This window comes from Phycodurus eques, chromosome 10 (genome assembly GCF_024500275.1).
Source record: "Phycodurus eques isolate BA_2022a chromosome 10, UOR_Pequ_1.1, whole genome shotgun sequence".
Classification (NCBI taxonomy): Eukaryota; Metazoa; Chordata; class Actinopteri; order Syngnathiformes; family Syngnathidae; genus Phycodurus; species Phycodurus eques.
The window spans coordinates 21,433,945-21,461,593 of record NC_084534.1 but is presented as its reverse complement, the minus strand read 5'-3'; the positions used below and the strand labels follow the sequence as shown (position 1 = coordinate 21,461,593).

The 27,649-nt window shown below is 43.0% G+C and overlaps 1 protein-coding gene across 6 annotated transcripts; it reads left to right on the top strand.

Annotated features, from left to right (window-relative positions):
- Nucleotides 1–243: 243 nt before the first annotated feature.
- On the top strand, nucleotides 244–27,237 carry wnk2 (WNK lysine deficient protein kinase 2). 6 transcript variants are annotated; one of them, XM_061688107.1, is made up of 28 exons: nucleotides 244–1,026; nucleotides 6,848–7,020; nucleotides 7,099–7,319; nucleotides 7,443–7,600; nucleotides 9,659–9,747; nucleotides 9,926–10,145; nucleotides 11,192–11,450; nucleotides 11,701–12,008; nucleotides 13,315–13,437; nucleotides 14,154–14,270; nucleotides 14,403–14,753; nucleotides 14,925–15,536; nucleotides 15,746–15,795; nucleotides 15,892–16,054; nucleotides 16,142–16,258; nucleotides 16,347–16,517; nucleotides 17,038–17,080; nucleotides 17,151–17,300; nucleotides 17,412–18,271; nucleotides 18,858–18,915; nucleotides 19,043–19,107; nucleotides 19,183–19,763; nucleotides 20,234–20,466; nucleotides 22,034–22,264; nucleotides 22,404–22,502; nucleotides 23,538–23,582; nucleotides 24,003–24,322; nucleotides 25,120–27,237. In XM_061688107.1, the coding sequence occupies exons 1-28, from the start codon at nucleotides 394–396 to the stop codon at nucleotides 25,417–25,419; spliced, it is 6,750 nt and encodes a 2,249-aa protein (XP_061544091.1). In that variant the 5' UTR covers nucleotides 244–393; the 3' UTR covers nucleotides 25,420–27,237. The 6 variants fall into 6 exon arrangements, with proteins under 6 accessions (XP_061544091.1, XP_061544094.1, XP_061544092.1 ...); XM_061688110.1 differs by lacking the exon at nucleotides 14,403–14,753; XM_061688108.1 differs by lacking the exon at nucleotides 22,404–22,502.
- Nucleotides 27,238–27,649: the final 412 nt, after the last annotated feature.

Here is a 27,649-nt window from a genome sequence, read left to right as displayed (position 1 = left end):
AAATGCCGGCTGGTCCTTTGTTATTATTTTTTATTTGATTCTTTTTTTTTTTCTTCCCAAAATGAATTTAAATTTTGATTTGACTTTAATCTGTGGACCTTCTTTCATTGTAGGTGCAATGGCATCAGGCGGATTTATGCGCGCTATCGCAGCAAAGTGCACGTTGAGGTGAACTTGCACGGAGTTAAACGCGCACCCTCCCCTTTTTTTTTTTTTTTTTTTTTTTTAAAATAATCCCGAGGCCGTACATTGTTTGCTTCCGAACTGCGTCACCTCATGCGCGTGCGGCTGCAGGTAGGCTAGTCAGCTGTCCTTCCAGCACCGGGGAGGACCGCTCGTCCTCATCCGCATCCTCCGCGCAGCATGTCGAGCGACTAAACGGCATCAACGGGCATGCATGCGGCGGACGATTCGAGCAAAGATCCGCCGCTTGGATCAACGTTTTTCTCGGCGCCCGATTTGGACTCGGACATTAACGCCAATGCATTCCGGGCCGTTTCTGAGAACGGGGCGGTTGACAACGTCAACATCCAGAACACAGCCCTGCGAGGGGCCAGCGACCCCAGCGCCTATCTCTCCTCGGACTACCGCGGCCTGGTCCGCCAGAGGTTCATCCGGCGGAGTTTGTGGGTGTCGGACTCCGAGGAGCAGACGCTTGACACGGCGGAGTCCCCGGTGCTCAACGTCGACCTGCGCTCCATCGTCGGCCGGACTTTGCACGGCACTCGTCTGGGTCCACGGGAGAAGTCGAGGCCGGAGAGTCCGGTGGAAGCGAAGGACGATTCTCCCCGCGAGAAACGTGACACGTGCCAAAGCGAGGTCAAGCAAGAGGTGGCGTCCTGTGACGTCACCGGCAAAGCCGGAAGCGATGAGAACGAAGAGGAGCCGGGGATGAAGGCCGTGTCCACCTCACCCGGGGGCCGCTTCCTCAAGTTCGACATCGAGTTGGGGAGGGGCTCCTTCAAGACGGTCTACAAAGGCCTCGACACGGATACTTGGGTCGAAGTGGCTTGGTGCGAACTCCAGGTGGGTTGAATAAAGCCTTTGACGTCACAACGTCACAATCATTTGGTCAGAAATGACTTTGAAAGATGATTGAGGCAAGAATTTCAATAAGCTTGAAAAAAAAAAATCATCTGTAAAGACTTGGGTTTTGGAGGGTCACGGTTCGAATGCCGCTGCCGACATGAAAAATAGCAACTTCACATGTTGAGGAAATGCTGCACTGTTAAAAAAAAAAAAAAAAAAAGATTCTACATGATACACAAATGGCTCTTTGACGTGGGTCTAAAAGGAACCCGAAAACGGTTCCCTATATGTGTACAACCCAAAGAACCACTGTTACTGTTACTATTTAGCAGCCAAAATACTAAGAATGGGTGCTAAATAGTACCTTATGGGTAATAAATAGTACTCAAAGCCAATTCCCCAATGCGTGCAAGTCAAATATACCGCTCTTTGGCATTTAGCACCAAGAACCACCAAGAAAGGGTGTTAAATGCTACATTTTGAGTGCTATATAGTACCCAAAAGCCAATTCCTTGATGTGTGCAAGCCAAAGAACCTTTTGGGTACTATGTATAATAACACCTTTATTATTATTATTATTATTATTATTATTATTATTTTGTTTTAGTCTCGGGCCTCCTTGGAAAGTCAAATCTCCTAACCTATGTGGGAAACATTGTCCGGTCAAGACGAGATGAAAGGGTGTTTCCTTTCAAACATAGCAAAAGACAGCAGTGTTGAAAATGAATTCTATTCCACTTTTCCTACCTGACGTCAGCGTCTTCACGTAGTTCGAAAAATTCATCAGTGGCCTGTTGGCACTTTTCCGAAGCATTTTTTTTTTTTTTAAAGAATTTGAAGGACCTTTCCTTTCCTCCAAGTACTTTCAGATCATTTCGCTCTGATTTAAAGCAAAGGAAACTTCCGAAACAAAAATCAGAATCCGCGGAGGCCCCGAGTCTGCATCCTAACTTCTGTCGAGATGCCCTTGAGCAAGGCAAGAGACGGGGTCCACCCTGGGTTGGTTGCCAGCCGATCGTAGGGAAGAGAAACAACCATTCGTACTCACAATCACACCTATGGACAATTTCGAATCTGCAATGAGCCTAACGTGCATGTTTTTTGATATGGTTAATTGCTGGGATAGGCTCCAGTTCCCCTGGACCCCAATGAGGACAACACTATAAGATGGATGGGTGTACCTGGAAATTAGTTCCTATTGTATTTTTTTTTTTTAGAAAATATCATTCAGTATATGTCCAGAAGTAAAGTAGCTGCATCATAACTGTAAGTATAATTTATATATACCACTAATCTGTTTACTGTATGATATAATCTAATGATCAGTTTAAATGTCATCCATGTGCTGTACAGATTAGCCTGTAGACAAAGCAGGAGACCTCAGTTGCCCTTTCACAACTTAAAATGTTCCAGGGGAATACATTTCAGCACTTAAAAAGAACTGTCTGACACAGTATGTACTTTTGTTAAGTTAAATGTGTGTCCTTTTTTAGATGGATGTTACCATGGTGTAGGTGCGCAGGGCCATGAAGTCAAGACTGAGTCAGCACCTTAGCTCCAATTTATGAGCTTGTCATTTACAATACATTCTCCTAATGCTAATAACGTAGCGATTTAGGCTCACATTGACTGGCAATGTCAATTCTGATCTACTCTTGTAGAGGATTCACATGCAGCGTCTGCGATTAAATGCTATAATTAACTAAGACACTAACATTATGTAACATTTTTAAACAAAAAATAGATTCACTAGTTTTCAAATGACACAGGTAAAACTGATATGTGAATGACAATTTTATCATAATAGATGATAAAATGTGTGTACAGTGGTTATAAAATGTTTACACATCCCTGTTCAAATTTCTTTTATGTATATATATATATATATATATAAATTAAACCTAGATAAATAATTTCAAAACTTGTTCTACCATTAATTTGACCTATAACCTGTACAACTCAATTGAAATGTTTATTTTTCTTCCAAAATCTTTTCCAGAGGGGAAGTAAACATTTTCCTAGATGTATTTGGGACATTTTGTTGTGGTCCAATAAAACCAAGGTTAAAGTTTTTGACCCTAATTACAAACGGTATGTTTAACGCATCAATAAATAAAAAAAATACAATACAATTGTGAGGGAACGCCTACAAAAAGATCTGAAATGTATTTGGGGTTAATCATAGACACTTAAAATGATGACAGGTGCGAGCTGACACCCACGTAACATGAGTTTGAATGTGATTGTTTGCTTCTGAGCACAGCCACATCCCAGTTATAAGAGGGTGTGTACACTTGTGCAAACACTTTTTATCAACTGTTTATGGTCACGTTGCCTAATTTTCGGTTTTTGTTGTGCAAGTTATTGGTCACATTAATAGTCAGAAAACTGTAAATGATTTACCATGATCTCTTTTATTTGTATAACACAAAAACCAGACATTTTAACCGGGGTGTCTCGACTTTTTATAGCCACTGTATGTTTTGCCTCGGTTGCTTCAAGTCTCGAGAAATGAACAATTGAAGTTAGTGACTCTCTGAGCATGTCAATCAAAACCAATTATCTTTGCAAAAGTCAGATTGTTTTAAATACAGCTTTTGCATTAGAGCTCATTAGATTACGTTCATGTAGCTCATGCTATCAGACGGGTATTTCTTGTAAACCGTCAATCAATCTTTCTAGATGTCAACAACAAATCCTTGTTGTTTTTCTTATTCTTGTCAAATATGATTTTTCTGTATTTAATAATGGAGTAATGCCTTCCAATTTTTAAAATTGATTTATTTCTTTATTTATTTTTTTGCAGGGATTCTCCTGAAGAATGCTTAAATCTTAAGAATAAAGTATTACTAACTCCACGACAAAAGAGGAAGGGGTAGTACTGTATATTTTGGGGCTGTGCAACCAACCGTAAGATGCACTCTTATGCGTCAAGTATGGCCGTGCAGTGTGTGCGTGTATGTACAGTATGTGTTGTCTGAGCAGCTTCTTAGGGGAGATCGAGTGATGAGTCAGCCCGTCTTTCCCTTGAGACCAGGCCTTGCCCTTTCGAGCTCCCTTCCCTACGGACCTCTCTTACAGCAAGGTGCGCTGGTGGAGATGTTGTATAAGTCACAGCATGAGACAGCAGAAAAAGGTGCCGAACTCGTAGCGGTATGGAGGCGCACATGAATCAGGTCTTTCAAGGGGTTGGCTGCTGAAAGTCCAACACACATATGGTGAGGGAGACGAATGAAACAAATTGGGCAACCATTTAGTGAGATACCAACACCTTCTTGAGATCTCTGTCTCACTCTTGATTGATCAGGCTGCACTGCAGGCTAAACATCAGTTTAGGTGTCCCCTGAGGGTTGCGACACAGTTGTGCCTGGAGAGTAAATTCTGCTGATGCAGCCCTCTGCAGCAAGGGGGCGTGGGGGATGGCTTCAGGAGACAACAATTTGTGGAACATATACTGTACACATGCATTCATTGCGGTACGAAAATATTAATGGCTAAACATGAATATCAGTTGCTACTGCATTTTTCTTTTGTATTAACACCGCTTGAATTCAGTAGGAAGGCACAAGTCTTATTGTAGCAATACTTCAATGATCACTGGAAGCACGTTGACCTAGAGGTTAGTGCACTTTGCCTCGCAGTTCTAAGGTTCCTGGTTCGAATGTCGGCTCTGGCCTTCTATCACTACGCAATTCCTTTTTTTCCATTTTGTTTCAGGTATCATTTCAGACAGATGTGAGGCCATCGACGTTTGACAGCTTAGGTGTTGCAGTTTTTATGAGCACATTGTTCCCTTGCCAAAGGCTTGCCAACTGATATTTGAGTAGTGTTGCAAAATTGCTGCCTGGCGAGACGTTTTTTTGCCCGCAACTTCAGGTCGGCGCCACTTTCATAAGTGTCGTCAAAAGTGTCGGAGGTCGTGGTACTGGATGCATCGCAGAGAAAAATTGTCTCAACCAAACCACCCGCTGTTGAAGTATTTCTGCTGAGTTAGATTGTCCCTAAATTTCGTCAGTTTGCCCGATCAGAGAGGTGAAATATAAATTAGTTGCTGAGATCAACTTTTTTGGGAGCTCAGCGTCCTTCTGGTTATTGTGGAGGAGGGATTCACACATTTCCACACAAGCATCATCATCTTTCACTTGAAGCTTTTGAATAAGCTGAAGTTAGTACGGGTAAAGCTTTATCAGTCTCCAGTGCAACACTGCAGATAGATTTTCCATAGCTTTGCGCAAATGGCTGCTGTAGTTGGGTGTTTTCATTTGCGGCGGTAGTGGCCTTCCACTATGTGGTTTGCCAAAACTTGCCTCGGATAGCGTTAATTGTACTACGCGTTGGAGCAATGTGACTGCCATAAAGCTTCTCAAGCTGGTGCTGCACTGCAGTCAGGTACAGAAAAAAATAAAATAAAATCTCCAATAACTATTGGTGAGCCGTGGGCAAGATAATGATATGCTTACAAAAACTGTAAAGCCTACTGTAAGCTGTCAAATTCTGACGGCCTCATGTCTGGCCAAATGATACCTGAAACAAAATAGAATAAATGTAGCGTAGTGATTTTTGGGACGCCCTGTATTTTATGTGACCTCCCCTTACGCTACACTCACACATCACTCGCATTTATAGTTGTAATTGTATAGCGTGTAGTGATGCGTACATGTACCTCAAAACCATTCATTGGACTATGCATGACTAAGTTACAATGCTAATGCCTTTAATTTCTTTCTGTTTTACTGTATCGAAATGATGGTCCCGAAACAAAGAAGTTTATGGTAGCCAAAAACTTTTGCTCATTGTTTATTTAATTTAAAGTGCAATATTTTCCAGCAATATGAATATAACTGCACCCAGATACGCTTTAATACACAATGAGCAAACCCTGCAGTGTGACGCGTTCTGCACAGTAATGCTGCAAAAATGCTTTCTTGCAGCAAAAATGAATAGTTTACCATACCGTTGAAGAACTTACCGGTAGGTTTCCGATATATACTTTCATAATTAAAAAAAAAAACATGCCCACGTATTACTAGTGTCACATAATTTGTATGAAATCTTGCTTAATCCTCCTGGAAAGCGGATCATTATGAGCAAGCCTTTAAATTGTACCAAGAGTGGTGCGGAGCAGACGTAATTGGAGATGCACAAGGCTGCACACCGCTCAGGTCACGATGGCTGACTGAAATCCGACTCCTCAGCATCGGGCGATAATCAATGCACAGAAAGTACAGCGTAATATTGTGTGTGTTCTCAAAGCACCCTCACAATTTAGCTGAACAGCGCACAATTCAGAAAGCAAAGACATCACGCCGTGTTTACAGTATGTGCTGACTCGAGCCACGAGGAAATGAATGGTCCCCATCAGCTCGTTTACTATTTATACAACAATGCAAGGAAGGCAGGCCCCAACGTATACACTTCAATCCTATTTAGTGTGGTTAGAAAGGAAAAATCGTGAAACTTGCATCCTTCCAGGCCCAACATGTAATGTATGTATCTGAAAATAAGGGTCTGCTGTGTATACTCGTGTTTTTATTCAACACGCAAAAAGAAATGGGCTGAAAAGGACCCCCATGGTTTCCTTTATGCCACAGTTCACTGTCAACATGAGCCACAGGCAATTGACAATTTCCTTCTAAAGTTAGTCAAGCAGGTTCTAAGAGCATTTTGAAAGGTTGTTTTATCTTTTGTTTTGACCTATTTAGCCTAATATTAAAGACGTCCTGTGATACCACACCGATGGGTTCCAGGAATACTGATAGGAAAATTAGCTGAATTTGAGCATATTTGAAAAGTAATTGTATTTATGAATGTTCCAAAGGAGCGGAAACTGTCCAAAGTGGAGAGACAGAGGTTTAAAGAGGAGGCAGAGATGTTGAAGGCACTTCAGCATCCCAACATTGTGAGATTTTATGACTTCTGGGAGTCGCCATTGAAAGGAAAGAAATGCATAGTTCTGGTGACAGAACTCATGACCTCAGGGACACTGAAAACGTGAGTGACAATTGTCCACAGTCAGATATGTCCACTGTCTTTACTTTTGACTATGATTGAATTAAATTTCTCTTTCAGGTATTTGAAGCGCTTCAAGGTGATGAAGCCCAAAGTTCTTCGGAGCTGGTGCCGACAGATCCTGAAGGGCCTCCACTTCCTCCACACCAGGACGCCACCGATCATCCACAGAGACCTCAAGTGCGACAACATCTTCATCACGGGCCCTACGGGCTCCGTCAAGATAGGCGACCTGGGCTTGGCAACTCTAAAGAGAGCTTCCTTCGCTAAAAGTGTCATTGGTCAGCCACAAACTCAACACTTTATTGAATTATGATTCGTTTCTTTAACTTCCGAAGTGAATTATCAGCCGTCTATTGCTCCGCCTGGGACTATTAACGAAACAATTTGTTTTAATGGTCCAGGTACACCAGAGTTCATGGCCCCTGAGATGTACGAGGAGCACTATGATGAGTCCGTGGATGTCTACGCCTTCGGCATGTGCATGCTGGAGATGGCCACATCAGAATATCCTTACTCAGAGTGTCAAAACGCAGCACAAATCTACCGCAAAGTCACCAGCGTGAGTTTCCACTCAGCTTTCTTAAATGACCAATCATTGCAATATTTCTTTTAGTCTGTAAAGTGAAAATAAGTGTCCGCTGTTCACAATTAATAAATAAACAAATCGCCAGGTATACTGTATAAAATGAGGCTTCTCAGCTTTCAGCGCTCCTACACAAAACCTTTTTACGTTCTCTCCGTGACGTGCGTGCACTCACAGCACATAACGAGGCGCTCTAAAGTAGCCAAGCCAGCAGACTATCTGAAGGGAAGATGTATTTTCGGGGTATAGGTAACTGCGTGTCCAAATTGCGCCGGAAAAACCACTGATGCGAACGATGGCACGCATGTTTTTATAAAGTGGGGGGAGGGGCGACTCATGCTGAGCGTTAAACTAATGCTGGCGTTTCATGCTATAGCTCCCCTACTGGTTCTCATTCTTTACACGTTTCCAGCAAATCTCTTCAAACATGTACAATGTATTTAGAAACAAATCTCTGAATTCACTTCACAGGGTCTTTAACCTTCAAATCTCAGAAGGAAGAGATCTAGTTTGAGATATATTTATTTGTTATTAGTTAAACAGTCAAAATACAAGTACTGTGGAACATGAAAGCTTTATTAACTGTAGAGGTAAAGTTAAGGATAAAATTAAAAGATTATTGTCATTCAAGTGTGATTGAAGATTCTCAATTGCCCGTAGGTGTGAATGTGAGTGCGAATGGTTGTTTGTTTATGTGTGCCCTGTGATTGGCTGGCGACCAGTTCAGGGTGTTCCCCGCCTCTCGCTCAAAGATAGCTGGGATAGGCTTCAGCACGCCCGCGACCCTAGTGAGGATAAGCGGTTTGGAAAATGAATGAATGAATGAATGAATGAATGAATGAATGAATGCCATTCAAGTGGAAAAAAGTTAACTACAGTCATAATGCACAAACAATAAAACAGTTTGAAATTCTAATGATGAATGACAGTTATAACAGCAAGGTGAGTCATGTCAACTCACAAATCTCACTTTTTGACATTTTCAATTGTCTTAGTTAACTGTAAAAAAAAAAACAAAAAAAAAAAAAAAAAAAAAAACTTAACCACAGTTAATAGAAAACCAGAAATGCTGTAAAGGTCAGACTATAAACCGCAACTTTTTCCTCAGGTTTAAACATTGCGCCTTATTTGCGTATTTTCCCGATCTCGCCTATTCTTATTCATATTTACTGTTCATCAATTTTTCAATTAGCTCCATGTTGTAGTGTTAACTTTTAATTATTTTTATTTTTAATCTGCACACATTGAAGTATTGCAGATCACTATTCAGAGCTGCTCAGCTCAAGCCCTCATCATGCTTAACAGGCAATATATATTTTTTGCTGATATTTTGTAGAGGTTCTGTTTGTTTATTTCTTACAGTGGCGGTGGCAGTATTTGTTTACTCTTGTATTTGCATATATTCTGCCCTCCCTGAACGTGCAGTGTTTAGTTAGGCAGATAGCTAACAGGTCTCCAAGGGAGACGACATGTGCTTGCTTCAAGATATTAAGTACTTTTCAACACAGCATCACTTCCATTACAATTAAACTAATACAATAAGTCTGCTAACACATACAATGGGAAATGCCATAAACGGGGTCACGGAAATTAACATCGTTATTACAGTAATTTTAAACCATCATCAAACAACTGCTACTTAGCATGGACACAGCGCTAACACGTACATACAGAACATCGAACTGTACTAACAGGAATATTGTCTCTTCCGGGAAAACAATTAGAACTGCTGAAGTTTAGCTGTAGCTTTAGTTTAGTTTGCTGACTGTCTCCCTATGTCACACTACTGCCACCTTCAGATTTTAGGCGAGTACATCAAAGTGGGCAGCACAGTATGTGTAATATGTCCATCTTATTAACCAGTGCAAGATTATTGTAATTCTAGAATGTAAAACCTCAAAAGTAACGGTAACTAAAAGGACATTTAAAAATGTTTAAAACACACTTTTTAGTTGTAGTTTTTGTTCATGTTACTGAGTTGTAAATCGTGACATGCTATTGCTACCTTCATTTACTTTTTTTCTCCCTCACCAGGGGGTAAAACCTGCCAGCTACAGCAAAGTAAGCGACCCAGAAATTAAGGAGATCATTGGAGAGTGTATCTGTCACAGATGGGAGGAAAGGTAAGTCTGGAACAAAGCTCATGCATGCAGGTCGAGGTTGACCTATAACCTTAACTCTGTTGTCGTGTTGCTGCTCCTGTGTTATGACGTCAACACCAGTATTTGACTGTGACACAGTTCGTGTTTGTGTGCTGTGCGTCATTCACCAAGGTAGCTGTTGTTTGTTCATTTCCTGCAGGTACTCCATCAAGGACCTCTTGAATCACGCCTTCTTTGCAGAGGATACCGGTGTTAGGGTGGAACTCAACGAAGAAGATGATGGGGAAAAATCCTCCATCGCATTGAAACTGTGGGTCGAGGATCCAAAAAAGCTAAAGGGGAAGTACAAGGATACTGGTGCAATTGAGTTCACGTTTAATTTGGAGAACGAGGACCCAGAAGTTGTCGCGCAAGAAATGGTAAACAACATTTGAATTGGTTAATTACCCTATATCCCTTTAGCTTTGGGGGAACATTCCTAATCATAACATTTATGTTGGACTGTATTTTCCCTATCTATCCTATCCCAAGTCAGTTCCTATACATAAACCCAATGGACACACTGAGAACACCCAGAGCCATGTGTCCCATTATGGTGAAGTGCAGTTCTGCACTACAAAACACAACAATGACAAAAACCATACTGTTTACGTGAATCGTTCTTAGAAATATGACAACATTATTATCTTTTTTAAAGACAGATTTTCCGATAACGCTCTTCTTGCATGTTTTAAATAATGAATTGGTGAATGTACAGCATACAGGATGCGTTTGAATAATGCGACTCATTAAATGGAGACATTTAATCCCCGGTGTCTAATTAAACAATGTGAAAGAGAAGTAGCTATGTCTGTGCTCTATGCCTGTCGTTGTCCTATTGTTGTTTTCTCTGGTGGAGAACTGCTATGCATCATACTTGGTGGTGTACTGTATATACTATTGTCTCATGTAGCAATAATGTTTTTATTTTGGAAAGGCAGAATTTTGGAATATATTTCATAAGATTGTGTACTTAATATGGCTATTTGACAAGATTTTCTTGATTGCTTATGGGGAAAATTCATGATCAATTAATCAATTGTTAAAAATAGTATTTTTAATGGGATGAGAAACTCTTGGAATGTTCTGAACATCTGTTTTGATGCTTTGTGTTGTATGAGCAGAATAATGCTGCCTCGGGGTCTGTGGGGATTTAGCACAACTTTCCACAGCCCGACATCATGTTATTCTTCTTTTAGGGCACAAACTAGTTGAGAATGACTCAACAGTGCCTCTGCTGGTCGCAGCCAAGTAGAACACATCATTCCCGATTACTTCAAGATGCAATTGTGATCAACAATCAGTTGCACACATTAGAATTTGTAACGATCAATTATTATGCCCATTCAATATACTGTACCTTTTGCATATTAAAAGTCTGCTTATTAAATGTATTTACTTTGAGTGTCTCCTGTGTGTTTCATAGGTGGAGTCTGGCTTTTTTCTGGACTGCGATGTGAAGGTTGTTGGGAAGTCGATCCGAGACCGCGTGGCTCTGATCAAATGGAGAAGGGAACGCACTGTCTCATCGGGAAACGGCGAGGCATCTGTGAAGAAGATGCAGCAAAACCTCCTGCAGGTGCCCGGACCACAGGGGACCGCATTGGCTACCACTGAGTATGACGACCAGGAGGTGGAGCAGCAGACCTTGATTTGCACAGTCCCGGTCACCACGTCTACCACATGTGAGAATGTGCAAATGAAATAGACCTGAACGTTACATCATGATATAACCCATCAAGACTTACTGAGGCTGTAACAGAATCTTAAAAACAAAAAACAAAACACAACTCCCACTCGTCATCAAGAACACTTTATCGCTTGATGAAATTATTTTACAATGAAATACAACTCCAGTGTCTCCTCCTTTCTGTGTCCTAGTCCGCTTTTTATCGTTCTTGTCATAATTACATAGTTCTATATACTCCCTTACAGCAGACAGTGGCGTGAGCTCCACCATGCAATTGGATGATCTCGGCAAACAGCAAAATGGTTCCTACCGGTCCCTGCCAGAGACCGTCTGCACGACTCAGTCGGTCTACAGTCCACCTGCACATCTGGAGCCTCCAATGCAGCAGGGGCCCTACCAGCAAGCCACGGCACAGGCCTCGCAGGACCAATATATACAAGAATCCACACAGTTACATCAGGGAGCCTACCAGCAAACCACAGGTCAGCTACATACTGGGACCTACCAACAACCTGCTGCACAATTGCACCTGGGGCCAGATGAGGTTCAAACAGTAAGCATATGCAAAATCTCCCTCCCCCCTTTTGTTTTTCTTAAAGACAACTGTTTTGGTTCGTTGTAATAACAGATTTTTATGTCCTTTCTGGGAATGATGTCTGATCAGCGTCACCACAGTGATCCCTTTGTAAGCTACGACATCACCTCTGGGGGCGCTGTGTGTCCCAGACGTGGAAGTGCCTACCAGGTTGAGATGTTGCAGTGTAGGACTCACTCAAGAGTGTGTTTGTCCTGCTCATATACCAGAAACAACTTATTTTCTAACTGTTCCCAAAGCTGGTCTTTATCATCTTCCCTCCTGTCTCCGCATCAATTTTGTCGTCATGACTCAGCGAGTCATTACACTTCACTTCTCCTTCCCCTGATGCAGCCCCGCCCCTCAAAGCAACGACTTAGCGTCCCATGCAGGCCGCAGCTTCACCGTCACCGCATGTCTCTAATCCGGGTGGACAGCACCAAGAGAAGGGGTTCTTTGGGACACGTGAATTTTCACTCTTTGCCTACATCTGCCCAGTTTACTTCAATCTCTAAACCTGCATCATCCGCATCCTGCCCCCTCAGCCTACCTTCTATTTTGACGTGGTCAAAATGTCGCTCCCCACCATTGATTTTGCCTTACTCACCTTCAAATGCTGAGCTGAGCAGAAATCTGTTTGAGGGTGGAGAGCTCAGTCTTCTTAACCACTGTCTCCATCACATCATCGGCCGCAGAACAAGTTCCCCTACACTTACAGAGAGTGGCGCTAACCGTCACGGTGCCCCTTTGTTTGAGCATGTAGACAAGAGTCAGAGCCTTAAAGTCCCACTGTTCTTTATTAACCCCGTTTCAGACAAAAGGCTCCTCTTACCAACATGTGACAGCAAATGCGAAGGAGATACACTGGTAGGTGAGAGAAGAAAGCTGTAGAGCAAACACTCCTATTGCGGCAGCCTGCTGCATTTTTTATGATCCCGCAAGCTGCTGCTTTCTGTAAGCGTCTCTACAGAAATGTACAACAATCATCCTTTGCTCCTGCTTGTGCAAAATGAAGCTTTCATTTTAGATAGGCTGAGAGAGAGCACAGTAGGGTGCGTGTGGTGATTCACAAAATAATATGCAGGCCCAGTGAGTCATGCCGTCGCGCTTTCCCTTTTCCAGCTTCCCTCTTGGATCCCTGCCCAAAACTGATATACTAGTTCTTGCCTGCTTGAGCACACACAGCATTTTGACCTTGAGCTTGAGTTGGCACTAGCTATACAAACACGTTTGTGGTACGAGTCATTGTGTAGTTACTGTGGGCTGTCATATTTGTTTTTGACAGACAGTTTCTGCTCCATCGACGCCAGCCCCTCCTGCGCACCAGAGTAGACAGACAGCACAGAGCTTCCCAGCTGCAACGCCCATTGTACAGATGCAGCTTACTGCTCAATCGCGCCAGGACCAGGTACTTGTACATGCACCACTAAAACGGGTAACATTGGTGATATAAACACAGAGGAAGGCATACCAGGAGTCCATCAGTTCTGTTGGGTTTGTTTTTACCAGCTAATGTAAGCCCAAGCAGCTATCCCCCATTTAAATTACTATAGGACAATGCTACAGAAGTCTCGTGACTGGGGCTCGGACTTCCACTCTAAATCCCGATTCATTATTCGTGTTGAGAGTAACGAATGACTTCTGAATCAGAATCGAATCGTTACTCCTTGTACAATTCCAAAATAAAGAAATGTCATAGTCCAACTAATGAAAAATCCAATTTGATTATTTGAAAACCGTCAATTGAACTGGAAAGAGAGTACACTGGCGTGATCTGGCTTCTCCGTCTTTAAATGTGTTTCTTTTTAGTTTAAATTGGCTTACTTCGACCAGGATCCATCGCCGTACTGTAACTAATTGAAGAACCTGGGTTGGTTTTACGCCTGCGTTGGTCCTGTAAATCCTCATTGGCTGCCTCCTTTCTAGCTAGCTTGCTAACTTGTTTTTACCAGTCTTCGCATAAACAATACATAAACATGCAGACAAATGTTAAAAATAATTCATGAAAACCAAAGTAAATGATGATCTCTGCCCTTCAACACACTCTTCTTTTATCAAAATCCCAGTTTGATTGTGATTTTATTTTGTATTCCTACATAGACACATTTTATTATCTTTCCTTAGCAATTATCTACTGACCAGACTACAGCTCTCCTGAGTCCTCCTGACATATCTACCAGTTTTCCACAGTCTGCCACCAGTGCTCCCCCTCCTCTACTGCCCCTGCACATCAGCACACAGGTGTGTAAATGGGAAGTCGGTATCGACCGTTGAGTATGGTGTATGTTTGACACATGACACCTGTGTCAATATAGTTTGTATTAAACAGGTGACTTTGTTCATTGTTTATCATTTTCCCTTTTTCTTTCCCAGTTTCCCTCACCATATTGCATTCAAGCAGGGGGCATCAAGCCCCCTCCTTTTCCCCCGGCTCCCTTAGCTAGCTCTTTCTTCTCACCTTCACCCCACCCCACCACCATTCCCCTGAATCCTCATTCAGCCTTTGGCACCCTTCAGTCCACACCTCAGCAGGTGCCCAGTGTAGCACTCACTGGCACACTCCTTGCCATGACCATGTCCTCTGCAATGCCCCAGCAACAGAGTGGCCCGGCTACATCCTATCCAAACATTGGTAGCTTCAATTACACCCCTTCCTTAGCTCTCTCCCAGGTAAAACCCACCCCATACCCCGTCCCCCACCCTGAGCAAGAACGGGCTGAACAGGTGAATATTTGACTTGAAGTTCTAACTGTGATTGAGTTGGGTGATTGGGAAATGAGGTGGACAATTGGTACTTACCCCTATGTGCAATGCATGAGCAGGTCATGCATTTGAGCAGTTAGAAGCAATTTGCTTTATCTATTAATCAATTCCCAAAATGTGTTATTTTTCTAGGTGCAGACGAACGCTCCACTGGGAAATTTAGAAGATGTTCAACTTTTGGCCCCAGTTCAACCTGTCCTACCTGCTAATCAGACTCCTCTCTGGGGATGTGGAACAGATATAGAAACTGCTGCAGCTGGCACAGACGTAAACGTAGCCTCTACATTTCACACCTCAGCACCACTGGCGGCTACAGCGGATCTCGACATCCAAACCCCAGCACAAACTGCAGCTTTAATCCAGCCAAAAAGCCACGCAGCAGACCAAATGCCGGCTCAGTCTGCTACCGCAGTCTCATTTCAGGCTCCACCTGCATTTCAATCTACAGCTTTAGCCCAAGTTGAAGAAGCGATTTCTGTATCCGGTTTACCGAAAGCCTCATCTGCAAGCTTAGATGATTCCTCAGCATCAGGACAAACCCAGATCTCTCTACCAGGGTTTCTCCCTGCACCAAGCTCTATTCCGCTACCAGCTCAGCATGCTGCTCCTGCTTCTACTTCTGTCCCAGCTCCAATTCTGCAGCCTGTTGGCATCCAGACAGGAGTCTCCATGACATCTGAATGTGGAAGTCAGGCTACATTTTGTCAGAAAAAAGAAACCTTACAGCAAGATCCCTGCACAGCGGTATGGAGGACACTGGACTATTGATTATTAAGAGTCAAGTGTGGAATATAGTAGATTTTGAGTGCTACTTTGTGAATATTTTTCTTATTGACAATAACACCTGTAAAACAACAACAAATAATAATAAAACAAATGTGCCATCCTTTTAAAAAATGTAACCCGCTTGAAATTTCCAAATACACACAATTTTCTACATTTTCTATTTTCAGGAAGTGTTTCAGGAAAAACCAGTAGCATTGCCCAACTATGCGTATGACAGGTATGTATTTTCTTTAGCACTCCTTTGATTCTGTACATTACTTGTTAATGTCGTTATTGGTGTGCCTCAAAATCATTATTTGTCCTTTTCTCTTAGTCCCTATTCTGATGTTGCATCTGGTAAGGAAGCAAGTGATGGGTATGACAGCTTGGCCAGTGGAGGGAAGCTGGAAGGAAAACATAGGAAACATCATCGGAAGTCGACGCGGACACGCTCTCGGCAAGAAAAGATGAGCAAACCCAAACTGAATATGCTCAATGTGAGTAACAGGATTTGTATTGTTTACAAGGTGACACTTTCCTAAAAACGTATTCTCGTTTGCAAAGTGTGGCCTCTGCCCATACAGGTTTGCAACACGGGCGACAAGATGGTTGAATGTCAGCTGGAGACTCACAATCACAAAATGGTGACGTTTAAATTTGATCTGGATGGTGATGCTCCAGAGGAAATTGCCACTTACATGGTTTGTTCAGGATTTGACCTGATTTTCATGTGCTTTCTCATCTACTGTACTGGTTTAGTTGAAAACATGTGGCATTGTTTGACTGCAGGTGGAGAATGGATTTATCCTTCTCTTAGAAAAAGAGATCTTCATCGACCAGTTAAAGGAGATTGTGGATAAAGCTGAAGACATGTTGAATGACGACACGGAGGGTGAGAGGGTCTCGACTTTGAGTTGTAGTCCGCAACAAGGCCAGACCTCTGATGGACAAGTTGGAGAGGTAAGAGAAGTGTAGCAACATATTTCCCCCAAATGATTGTGCTTACAATACACTATTCTGTATGGACACAAGTATGAGTTTCTTTCTGAATTTATCAAGACATTTTGGATAATGTTGAGCTTCCAACTTAGGGGAAATAATATGGGGAAGGATCTTTTCTGTTTCAGCAAGACTGTGTGCAAAAAGCAAGGTCCATAAAGGTATGGTGAGATGTGTGGGAAGAACCTGGGAACCCTGAAGACCTTTGAGATGAACTACATCAGAGATTGTGCGCCAGGTTCTTTCTTGGCGACAGTGTCTGTCACTTCTGACCTCAGCAAAATTTCCCACAGACAACTCCAACAGCTTGTATCAAGGCTAGCAGTGGAACCTGTTGTAGCTCCAAAGTGGGCACCAACTCCATATTTTCCTCCATTCAACTTCTTGCCATACTTTTGTCCATATAACGATTCAGCAGTCATAAAACTGAAGGAGTTCAAGGGAAATTTGCATCTATCACAAGTGTCTTTTCTTGCTGTAGAGTCAACAGTCTGGAGGATCCCAGCCTGTCTACCAACAGAATGGTAAAGCATTTTATCCTTCACGCATCTTCATACTTGTCTTGTCCATTTTGTAAGTGCACGGGTATTGCAGTTCTTCACACAGGAAAGCGATGGTTCATAATCTGTCCTGTTGAGGAGAGCCCCTTTTCCAGTCAGGAGCCCACGTCTGAGGGTACAACGTCCCAGTCTCCTAGCAGTTCAGCCAACACGCAGCTGCCTGGCAGGCCTTCTACATCGCGAGGTAACTCTTTTTCATTCGCTGTACAAAATCGGATTACATTGCAATTTATGGCAGCTGAATGAAAATATAAATGTGCTATTGTTATCATACCTGTGTGGTTGTTTTTTGTAGCTGAGGAGGGCTCATCCTCTACAATGTCTGGTGGGAGTGGAGGCTTCATGCATGACGTGTATGGATTCTGCAGTCCCCCGGTTATGCCCAACACAGACCCTCTCCTCTTGGCCAGTCTGTCTCCTCCGGTGTCTGCCCCCCCAGCTCTTGAATCGATACCATCATTAGAGTCAATCAGCAGCGTGCATCAAGCCCAACCAGCCAGAGCTCAAACTTTGCCACCATCATCTCCACAAACCTCTTTTCAAATGGAAGAACCACAAGGATCCCCTGTGGGCACCACCTCCCCCATCCATTCCACTTTACATATGGGAGACATCACCTGTCCTGTGTCTGTGGCGGAGGAAATACCCTGTTGTTCTCTGGTCATGCCCCTGTCCCAGGATGTGAGCAGCTCACCAGGTGGATCCCCTCTCACCCCTCTTCCATCCCAGGAGCCCGGTTCAGCCAAAGAGTCACTGTCTCTCTCATACGCCGCCGCCGCACGCAGTGAACGCCCGCAGCAGCCTGTGGTGCTCCACCAGCCTTTCTCCAGTGTGGGTGGGGCCAAAGTGTCCTCACTGCCTCAGAGTCCGGCGCCATCTCAGCAGGGCGGAGGACCAGGCGAGTCAGACGGTGAAGGACGACTGGGCCGCGGAGGCTTTGTGGACAGCACCATAAAAACACTAGATGAGAAACTTAGGAACTTGCTCTACCAGGAATACGCTCCCATGTATCCATCCGGAAGCACTGCAGAGACACCGGGTTCTGGTACAGAGTACTTCCAATCTCCTCCTGGTCCAGACAGTGCCACAGGAGGGTCAGGAAACAGTACACCAGGTCCAATGGAGGAGACTCGGTACAGAGCAGGAGAACAACTGGTAGGTTTGTTAAACATTGCCCCCATATATTTAGGTTCTATATTAATGTTTGCGCTATAAAAAACATGGTGGGGCACCAAACATTTAATGTCTGATGTGCTTGTTTTCTTCCAATTTCTCTTACAACTGCAATTTTATGACTCTTTACAGATAACAAAATTATCTTTAATTAATTATAAAACTACTATTCTAGCTATTCAACACAATTGCTCAAATTCCTAGACCACACATTTGCTCAGCCACTTGTTGTTGGGCAGAGTTCTTATGGCTCAATCGTAATCGATGGCCCCATTGGCCAGTACAAATTTGTCGTCATATGTAAATGACAAATTAATGAAAGTATGAAGAAGGAAAAATGGTGCCATCTGCTTCTGCCCCTGAATGCATCCATATCGGAAACTGTTTGACATTATTCGGATTCATAGCTTAATGTATTCACACAACTTAAGTTGTTTAAGATCTGATTATTCTTATTCTTATTATTTTTAGCTACATTGCATTTTTATCACTCAAGATTTTTTTTGTGATAGCCATAAGTCAATGAACACTCATGACTGTTACCCGTTTTGTCCGTCATCTCCTTTAGCCTCAAATTCCTGAGAGAATGGATAGTTTAAGCACTCTGAGTGACTCAGCTGTGTGTGGTATGTACTGTACTGTCTTGAATCAGGGCAACATGAATTTTCAAAACATTGTGCTTCACTGTTCATGGAGCCTATTCCTCAATGTTTCCTCTTTTATTTTTCTTCGTTAACTTTAAATTATCTGCAGCGTCCCATTCCAAAAGGCACGTTTCCCACTCTGTCTCCTGCTCTGGGACAAGAGGCCGGTTTAAGGTGTGTTTGCGGGGAACAAAAATAAGTGTCTGTTGAGTACTAAAACGCATACTCAGTGTCCTTTGCTTTTGCCAGATAAGTTCAGTTCCTCCTGAAGTGGCCAACAAGCGTGATGTGAAGCAGAGGAGCTGGAGCAGCATTGCCTCAACAGCACAACCCGCAGGTTACAATGTTCCGACTGAGACCATGACCCCCTCCACCACGATCGGTCGCTTCTCCGTGGTCAGCACCGAGGATGACATCACCCAAAGGACACGTTGCAGTCGCTACTCTGCACCGCCCGACTTCTGTCTGGACACGCCACCCTCTGTGGCTAACCAGAGCTCCTTGCCTCATATCCTCACCTCAGCATCTGTACCTGTTGACATCACAGTCCATGCTCGATTCCTCTCTTCTGACTCGGGGGCCGAGAGCAGCCCCGCCAAACTGGCCCCTGCCACCCCGAGTCGACAAACTCGCTCTGAGCGCCGAGGAAGTGACCTGATGAAGAGGGCAGTGGCCTTCCTCAGACGTTCAGGGCGCAGCAGCAGTGTGCAGAGCTCGGATTCTCCAAGCAGGCACGGAGGCGTACACGGATCGGCCTACGCCAGCAGCGATAATGACTCGGAGATGGAGGACTCAGATATGAAGAGAGAACTACAGACACTCCGGGAGAAGTGAGCAGTACACATTTTTTTTCTTGTGTGAATGATTAAGCATTAAGCGTTAAGCATTCAGAGTTTTAGGATTAGGGTTGATGAGGATATCCGGAAGAGCTAAACAGTGGACTAGTGATTAGCACATCTTCCTCACAGTTCTGAGGTTGGGGTTTGCATGTTCTCCCCATGCTTGTGTGGGGTTTCTCTGGGCGTTCCGGTTCCTCCCACATCCCAAGATCATGCATGTTAGGTTCATTGAAGACATGACATGAATTCCCCATAGGTGTAAATGTGAATGGTTGTTTGTCTCAATGTGTCCTGCTGTTAACTGGTGCCCAGTCCCATCTGAACCCTGCCTCTCTCCCCCAGCTAGATGGGGTAGGCTTCAGCTCACCCGTAACTCTAATGAGGACAAGCACTACAACAAAATGGATGGATAGTTTTATTAGTGATGACTGACCATAACTTTCTTGCTCCAATTCCTTTAGACATTTGAGGGAGATCTCTGAGCTACAGGCCCATCAGCGGGGAGAAGTGGAGCTGCTGTATCTCAGACTTGGCAAAGTTCCTCCCTCTGGCATGACGTACTCGCATGTTACGGCGCCTAAAGTTCGTAGAAAAAGGTCTGGGAAGCACAGGCTGAAACCGGGCAAGCTCCTTAGTCCTCTGGTGCAGCAATTTCGACATGTCACACATAAAACTGGTGACTCTAGCAGACCCAGTGAGTATTATAATATCGATGTATCATTACTCCACCATCCCCAGAACTCCCTGCTTCAAACGGATCACACCCATAATCAAGAACCTGCACTGGCTCCCGGTTGAACAGAAAGTTGAATACAAGTTCCTTCGCCTCACGGTTAAGCCCCTCCATAACCTGGCACTCCCTTACCTCTCTGCCCTCATCTGTCCCTAAGCACCCTATGCTCTTCTCTTTTAATGCTCCTCCCTTGGGATGCACCGCTAACACAGAGGTGCTGATAATGTATGTCTGTATAGTACTCTGTGCTCATATAAATGCTGCAATGCTATGCGGCGATACTTTAAACGTGCCATATGTTACCAAACCACCTTTTTTCTAGTATTTGGGATGTGATATTGGCTCTATGGTGCCTCACTAAATATGAATTAAAATTGTCCACGTATTCCTTACTTACAGAAGTTTTTGTGCTGAGAGGTCTGAAATCGACAAAGCAGATACAAAACTTGGTCAAAGAGAAGTACAGGTAGCTGTCAGAGGGGACAGTTCTGGACACTCGTATGACAAAAGGTGTTTTTTAAAATGAATTTGATACTTTTATATTAAGTCCATTAGAGAGTCACTCTATGGAGGTCTAAATAGCCAAAACATGTGACCTTTAAGTACACGGATGACAACACTTTTTGGCAACTGCAAATTATGCTCCGCAAAATGAAATCCCCACGGGCGGCGACGGAGGAGGCCGCGACCCGGCAAACAACGAGGTTCGCGAGCCCCTTCGTCCGATTTCAGTTTCGGCCGAAGCAGGCGAGCTCGCGTCATGAAGCCACGGTGAGCAGGCGACGTGTGGCAACTTTTAGTAAAGAGAAGTAAGCGATGGTGCGATAAAATGTCATTACATTACTATTATCATTATCATGTCATAGTTTGATTTCATAGCTATTCTTAAGAAGCAGTCTTGTCTTGTTTTACACACTTTATTTAACACACAGAGGTAACATGGCATCCATATTTCCGCTTGTGTATCCACCAAACTCTACGTTCTTCTTCGTCTCGTCTCTCGTGTTCAAACTGAGACACCAGGCAACATTTAAGTGAAATGTGTCACGACTATTGGAAAAAAAAAACATACAGTTAGATGTTAAAATGTCAGTAATGGCATTGTTACTCTAAAAAGAGTTAAGAAAAGCTTATGTTTAGAATTTTTTTTAACAATATTTAGTTAAAGTAAAACACAATGGCATAATGGCCTTATCAAGTACTGGGATTCTATATTGGCGAGTACTTAACTATAAATACTTGAACCTGTACTCTGTCTGTGTTAGCCTAGCATCCCACCCCCTCACGTAACCTCGAGCCCATTTATCCTCATTGGGCTGTCACGCTTTTAGCTTTGCAGCCTCTCATCTACAGAACTCACTTCCACAATTTCTCAGTGATGCCGACTCTCACCATAATTTGAAATCCCATCTAAAAACTCCTAATTATTGTTACTTTTATTGGTGTGCTGTAACGTGACCATGCGTGCCCTGAGCCTACAAAGGAAAATAATAGTAATAATGATTGTTAATGCATGTGTTATTGTTAGCTATTCCAGGAACAGGTGAGACAACTGTGAGTTTAAACGGATCTCCAGCCAAGGCGTCGGTCGCCACTCGTGGCAGGGAGCCATCCTGTCCCAGCCACATTCCGAGCTCCACCTCGGAACCGGTGCAGACTCAGCAGCCTTGCTCCCTCAAGGGCTCCTTGTCCTCTGATAACATTTATGCTGGACTATATGCTGGAGATGGCACAAGCACACAAGTTCCCCCAGGACTTGGTGAGCGCCAGCAAAGCAATGCAATACTGTATTGTACCTTGGACCAACATATTAACTGACTCTTGTGGCATTCATTTTTAACGCATGTTCTTCTTACTCTGGTGTCTTCTCCCCTCTTTGGTTGTACTCCTACCTACAGGCTGGGCTAATTACCCTCAACCACCCGAGAGAGTGACTTATAAATCCAGTAGCAAGCCCAGAGCTAGATTTCTCAGTGGGCCTGTGCCTTTATCTATCTGTTTGTATCTCTTCTCTTGCTGCTCTGCTTCCCTTATTTTGCGTAGCTCTACTGTTACACTCATTAGTGACTTTGTTTGTTCTGAAACGCATCTTGTTTTCTTTTCACTTGTTTATTTTATTTGACATTTTGCTTCTATTTCTACATTTTGTCCTGTTTATTCAAACGGCTGCAGAGACAAATTGATAATTAGACATTAAGAAGTAAAGAAAGGATTCATAATTGGCTGGTACTCTTATGTTAAAATAATTTCAATTTATAAGTGCAATGAAGTGAAATAAAAACGAGAGGACACCTGAAATGTACAGTATGTCCTAGGTTTGGATAAACACAATATGAATTGCTTGCATGAACTCTCAGTGCACACTCCCAGATCTATAGCGGTTTAAACACTCACTGGCCACAACACGGTACACATGCTCATCTAACATGCTCCATTACATGAATTGTGTCAAAAATTGAGCTGCTGTTTGTAATGTTTTGATAGCATTTAGCTATGTGAGATGGGCAACATAATAATAATAATAAAAAAAAAAACAGTTCTCAATATGATGCAATACAGTTCTACACCCCTGTAAACTGCAACTACAACATTGTATTGTAAGACTATGAGCTGCAAAAAATGTTTGCGAGTGTTTTGTTCATAGTCTTGACATGTCATGACAAAGGTATGTTATCATTTTGAATGCAAATCTTGATGAGCTCTTGTATTGTTTCTCATTAGATTGAGTAGGTGGTTTGTGAGTGTACCGTGTGTATTGCTGAGTCAGCCACGTCGTTTGTATAATATCAAGCATATATCAGCGTTGTTCTGTATTCATAAATCTCTTTCTTCCTCTCTGCTCTGCATGCTGCACTTTGCTGTTGCACTTTTTTCAGGAGGCTGACCATTTTGCTTCTAATTCAAGTTTCGTTTGTTCCTCTACTTTTTGGCTCGGCAGCTTTGTTAATGCCTCTCGTTGTCACAAACACTATTCTCCTCTAAAATAAGTCTGAACCAAGTTGTGTAAAATCTTTTTTTTTTTTGTCTCACAGGGTCAACATTGAAGCGGTTGTGTCTTGGCAAAGAGCGAGGCAACAGTATGTAATTAATTTATGTATGTAAACGACTTTGCAATCATGTCGCGTACATCGGTGTTTCCCAACCTTTAGTGAGCCAAGGCACCCATATTATATCAGAAAAATCTCACAGAATGTAAGAACACTGATATAATGATGATCTTGTCTCAATTTCCTCATAAATTTACTTACTCCGAAATTTGAGCCTGTTGAATTGAACACAGAGCTGATATATATATATATATATATTTTTTTTTGCCTTTATTGTACCTCCTGCTATCTAATGAAAGAACAGTACATTTGTTGAGCTTGTCACAATACATCGCTAGCATAGATAACGGAACAAAGCCGCATCAAGCCGGTTGGGAATCACTGGCGTATATCCCCGTATTCCTCATCGTGACTGCGTAATGCTATGTGCGTGTTTTTCATTCATGCCAGGGCACGGTGCCGGGCTAGGGGCTGTTAATCCATCTCAGCAGCAGCCGCCCACCGGTGCCACACCACCTCCTCATCAGTCAGTGACGGGACTGGCGCAAGCTCAAGCCAACAACAGCAACAACAAGACAAGAGTCTTCGCCGGTTCATCCATTAACGCCACTGAACTCAACCTGCCTGAAGATCTGCAAAGACTGATGGATGACTGGACGCAGGAGGTTCTTATTGTCGCTCACAGGCCGCGTACCGACTCCCTGCGCATCGGCGGGCAGCAGCTTTTGGAGCAGATGCTTCCCCCAAGTCAGGTTGCAAGTACCTCAGAGGTGAGTTTGCAGTATATCACATGTACAGTGTGGATCACAGGCAGTGAGAACAACGCATACGTGACACAAGACGCTGTGTCGAACCGTATTGCAGTTGCTCTAAGGCAGTGCTTCTCAAATAATGGGGCAGGGGGGCGCGGCGCCATTGCAGAGGGGAGCGTGTGACCCTGGAAAACATGCTTTTTTATGTTGGCCGTACTAGATTGAAGTGTTATGGCACATCCACTACAGTAGGTGGCAGTGGCGCTCGCTGTCGCTACGGTGTAGGGCTATTTTGCACCGAGCAAACGATATGACGTGAAACAAACCTTCAAGAGACATGGACAAATTTGTAACAGGGATGAAAAGAGAGGCGGCAAGAGACGGAGCTAATGGGCCAAAGGCTAAGACGAGGAAAGATGACGACGCGTATGGAGCACTCGGCTTCACTGTGACGACTGTAGAAGACGAGGAAAGACCTGTGTTGTGTTTACTATCTAAAAATGCTGGCACCGGACAGCATGAAGCCAAATTAAGTTGCGCAGGGCCTGGGGGGCGCGCAAAATGTTTTCTTCTTCCTGGGGGGGCGTAACAGAAAATAATTGAGAAGCACTGCTCTAAGGACACAAAATCTCAACTCTTTATGGCAAAGAATCATATTTGGTAACTTATTGGGAATGTGTCCTGTGATTGAGTGGCGACAAGTGTGATGGAGTCCACCTTTCCACTCAGGTTCCATTGAAACTGTCTACGTCTGGAAGGTTGAAGTGAGTACCCTATAAAAGCTAATGTATGTAATCCATTATCCAACCCTCAAGGTGTCATCGTGGATGACCCTGGGTGTCGAAAGTGGCCACCTTCCCCCGTCATGGCCTGACGGCGCCGGCATGGAGACGATCAACAACCGGTCCTCCACGGGACCCGGCACCCTTTGTCAGCTCATCTCGCCTGTGCCGTTCCCGGCCTCGTCCTCTCCTCTCTGTCTTAGCCGATCACCTTGGGTGCCCCTAGCCCTTCCTCCTGGAATCTTTGCCTTTCCTGGTACTCCCTCAAGCCAGGATGCTTCCATCCCAAGTGCATCATATGAATCGCCGGACCCCAAAGCAAGAACTCTTTAATCGGAGTAGCAATGTGTCTTCCAAGTCTTTTACCAAAAAGAAATGTCATTGTAGTTCGAGTCCATGACGTGCATATATTTAACCAGCACGTATGTTACCATTGTCTCATCCTCTGGTCTCTCTTTTGCATACCTCATGTTCATATCATGCCGCATTATCAATGAGTGCGGTGCAATGGTAGATTTTGATTGTCGGTCTCAAAATGCCGATTTACATCATTGCTTGTATGTACATTGCATTGCTTATTAACTATTGTTACATTCAGTGCTGAGATTTACAGAGTTGTGTTGCTCAATTCACCAGTCAGTCAAGGTGTAATATAGGAACTCTTGTTATTCTGTACATAGATTGCGTGTTTGTACACTTAACAGCAGATGATCCTTAGGTTGTTGCTGCAGCTGCTGTGTGTGTCTCAGTGCAACCGCTTAGCAGTCAGCATCATCAGCCGCCACTGTGAAGACTTCTGGACCAGAGGAGCACCGACCCGCTCTATCAGTCTATAGTTACGTTTTTTTCTCCCTCTCATCAATGAAATGCTTCCAGCACAAGCGCTTGGAATATTATACGAGAGATTGGAACGAACTTTACCTTCAGGTGAAAACCACCTGCGAGTGTGCCTTGTATTGTAATTTCTGAATATGCGTGTTTAGGTTGAAGCAGCCATGAGTTAGTCCCGATGTATCCTTAGATTTTGTGATTAGAATCATCAAAATAGACCGGCAAAAATGGTAACTCAATTGCTATAATCTCATCATACTGCAGGTCATAAACTATCACGGATTGTAACAAAAAAAAATAAAATATATATATATGTAGCTATGCACTATACAATGTGCTTCAATCTGTCCTGTATTTTTTCCCCCTGCTTGTTGACTTCTTTAAGTCATTTGTGAAAACACTGAACATTCACAATGTGGTGGCAAAATTCAGCTTTCAGGTAGAAAATGCCAAGAGACTAGCACAGGATTCACTACGGCATGGACGGCTCGAAACGTGAGCCCTAAATGCCCTCAACCCTAAATGTGCGTTACCTCTTCTAATCTCTAGCTTTACGTATTGTTGCCTTTAGGGAGTTTTTAAAAATGACGGTGAGGTTGGTTGGTTGTTGGCTGATTGTTGATGAAGTGGTGATGATGGTATAAGGTACACCAAGAATGTGAAATACTGAAAAGCCTGTTTAATGTCATTTGTACAATGCATTATTGTTTTTCTTTGTTGAAGTATATTAGAAACTGTGACATAATTCCAAGCATTCTCACAAATGTTGTGCCATCCCTTTCAGCCTTTTAAATTGCTTCACCTTCAAACACATTCACTTTCAACACTGCTCCATCTTGCCTGACTTCTACACGTACAGTATCAGAAAAATGAGTAGACTGTCAAATCGACTGACTATTGTTTCTGGCCATGACCGTATACTGTAGTGATTCATAGTATATATATGTGTCAGATACTGACCAAATGACCATTAAAGTTTAAGTTTAATTAATGTTCGTTACGACATCAAGTTTATTTTGTTCCAAATTTTGAAAGCTCTTTACAGACTCAGTTCATGACAAATGCTTCGAGGAAGGTTTCTATAAAGATTGTTTAGGGTGGTAAACTGTCTAACACTATTTGTAAATAATATATTTTATTGAAATACAGATTTCATTTCATGACATGTTATATTTCATTTCTCTTTCTCTGTCAAATACTTTTGTGCTTCATCGAGTAAGTCCCAACACTTGTCTTCATTCATGCTTGCAATGTATGAATGCATTGGCCTGCTGCGTCCCCATACTGGTGACAAACACACTGAACACGATGAAATGAAATAAAAACGGTACTGTATATTTACTGTACAGTGGTTAACAAAGTTATTAGACCATTGAAACTATTGGACTTAGAGATCATCCAGCATCATTTTTTAAATATTTATTATTATTATTATATATATATATATTTTTTTTGTGAGCTCTCATTCTGAACAAGAATGAAGATGATCTAATTCAGCTTTTTGTATCCAAATTTGAGCCACTTCACTGTGCTTCTCTGAGAAGTCAGAAATCAATTGGGCATAAAATTTAACCATCAACTTAGGACATGAAAAAAATACTTTTCTCCAGTTTTTGCTTGAACCCAAACTTGTCTATTTGATCTAGAACAACACATTTCGGGCCTCTGGATAAGAAATAAATTTACGGAGTCATATCTAAGTATATAACAAATAATACAAAGCTAAAGCATT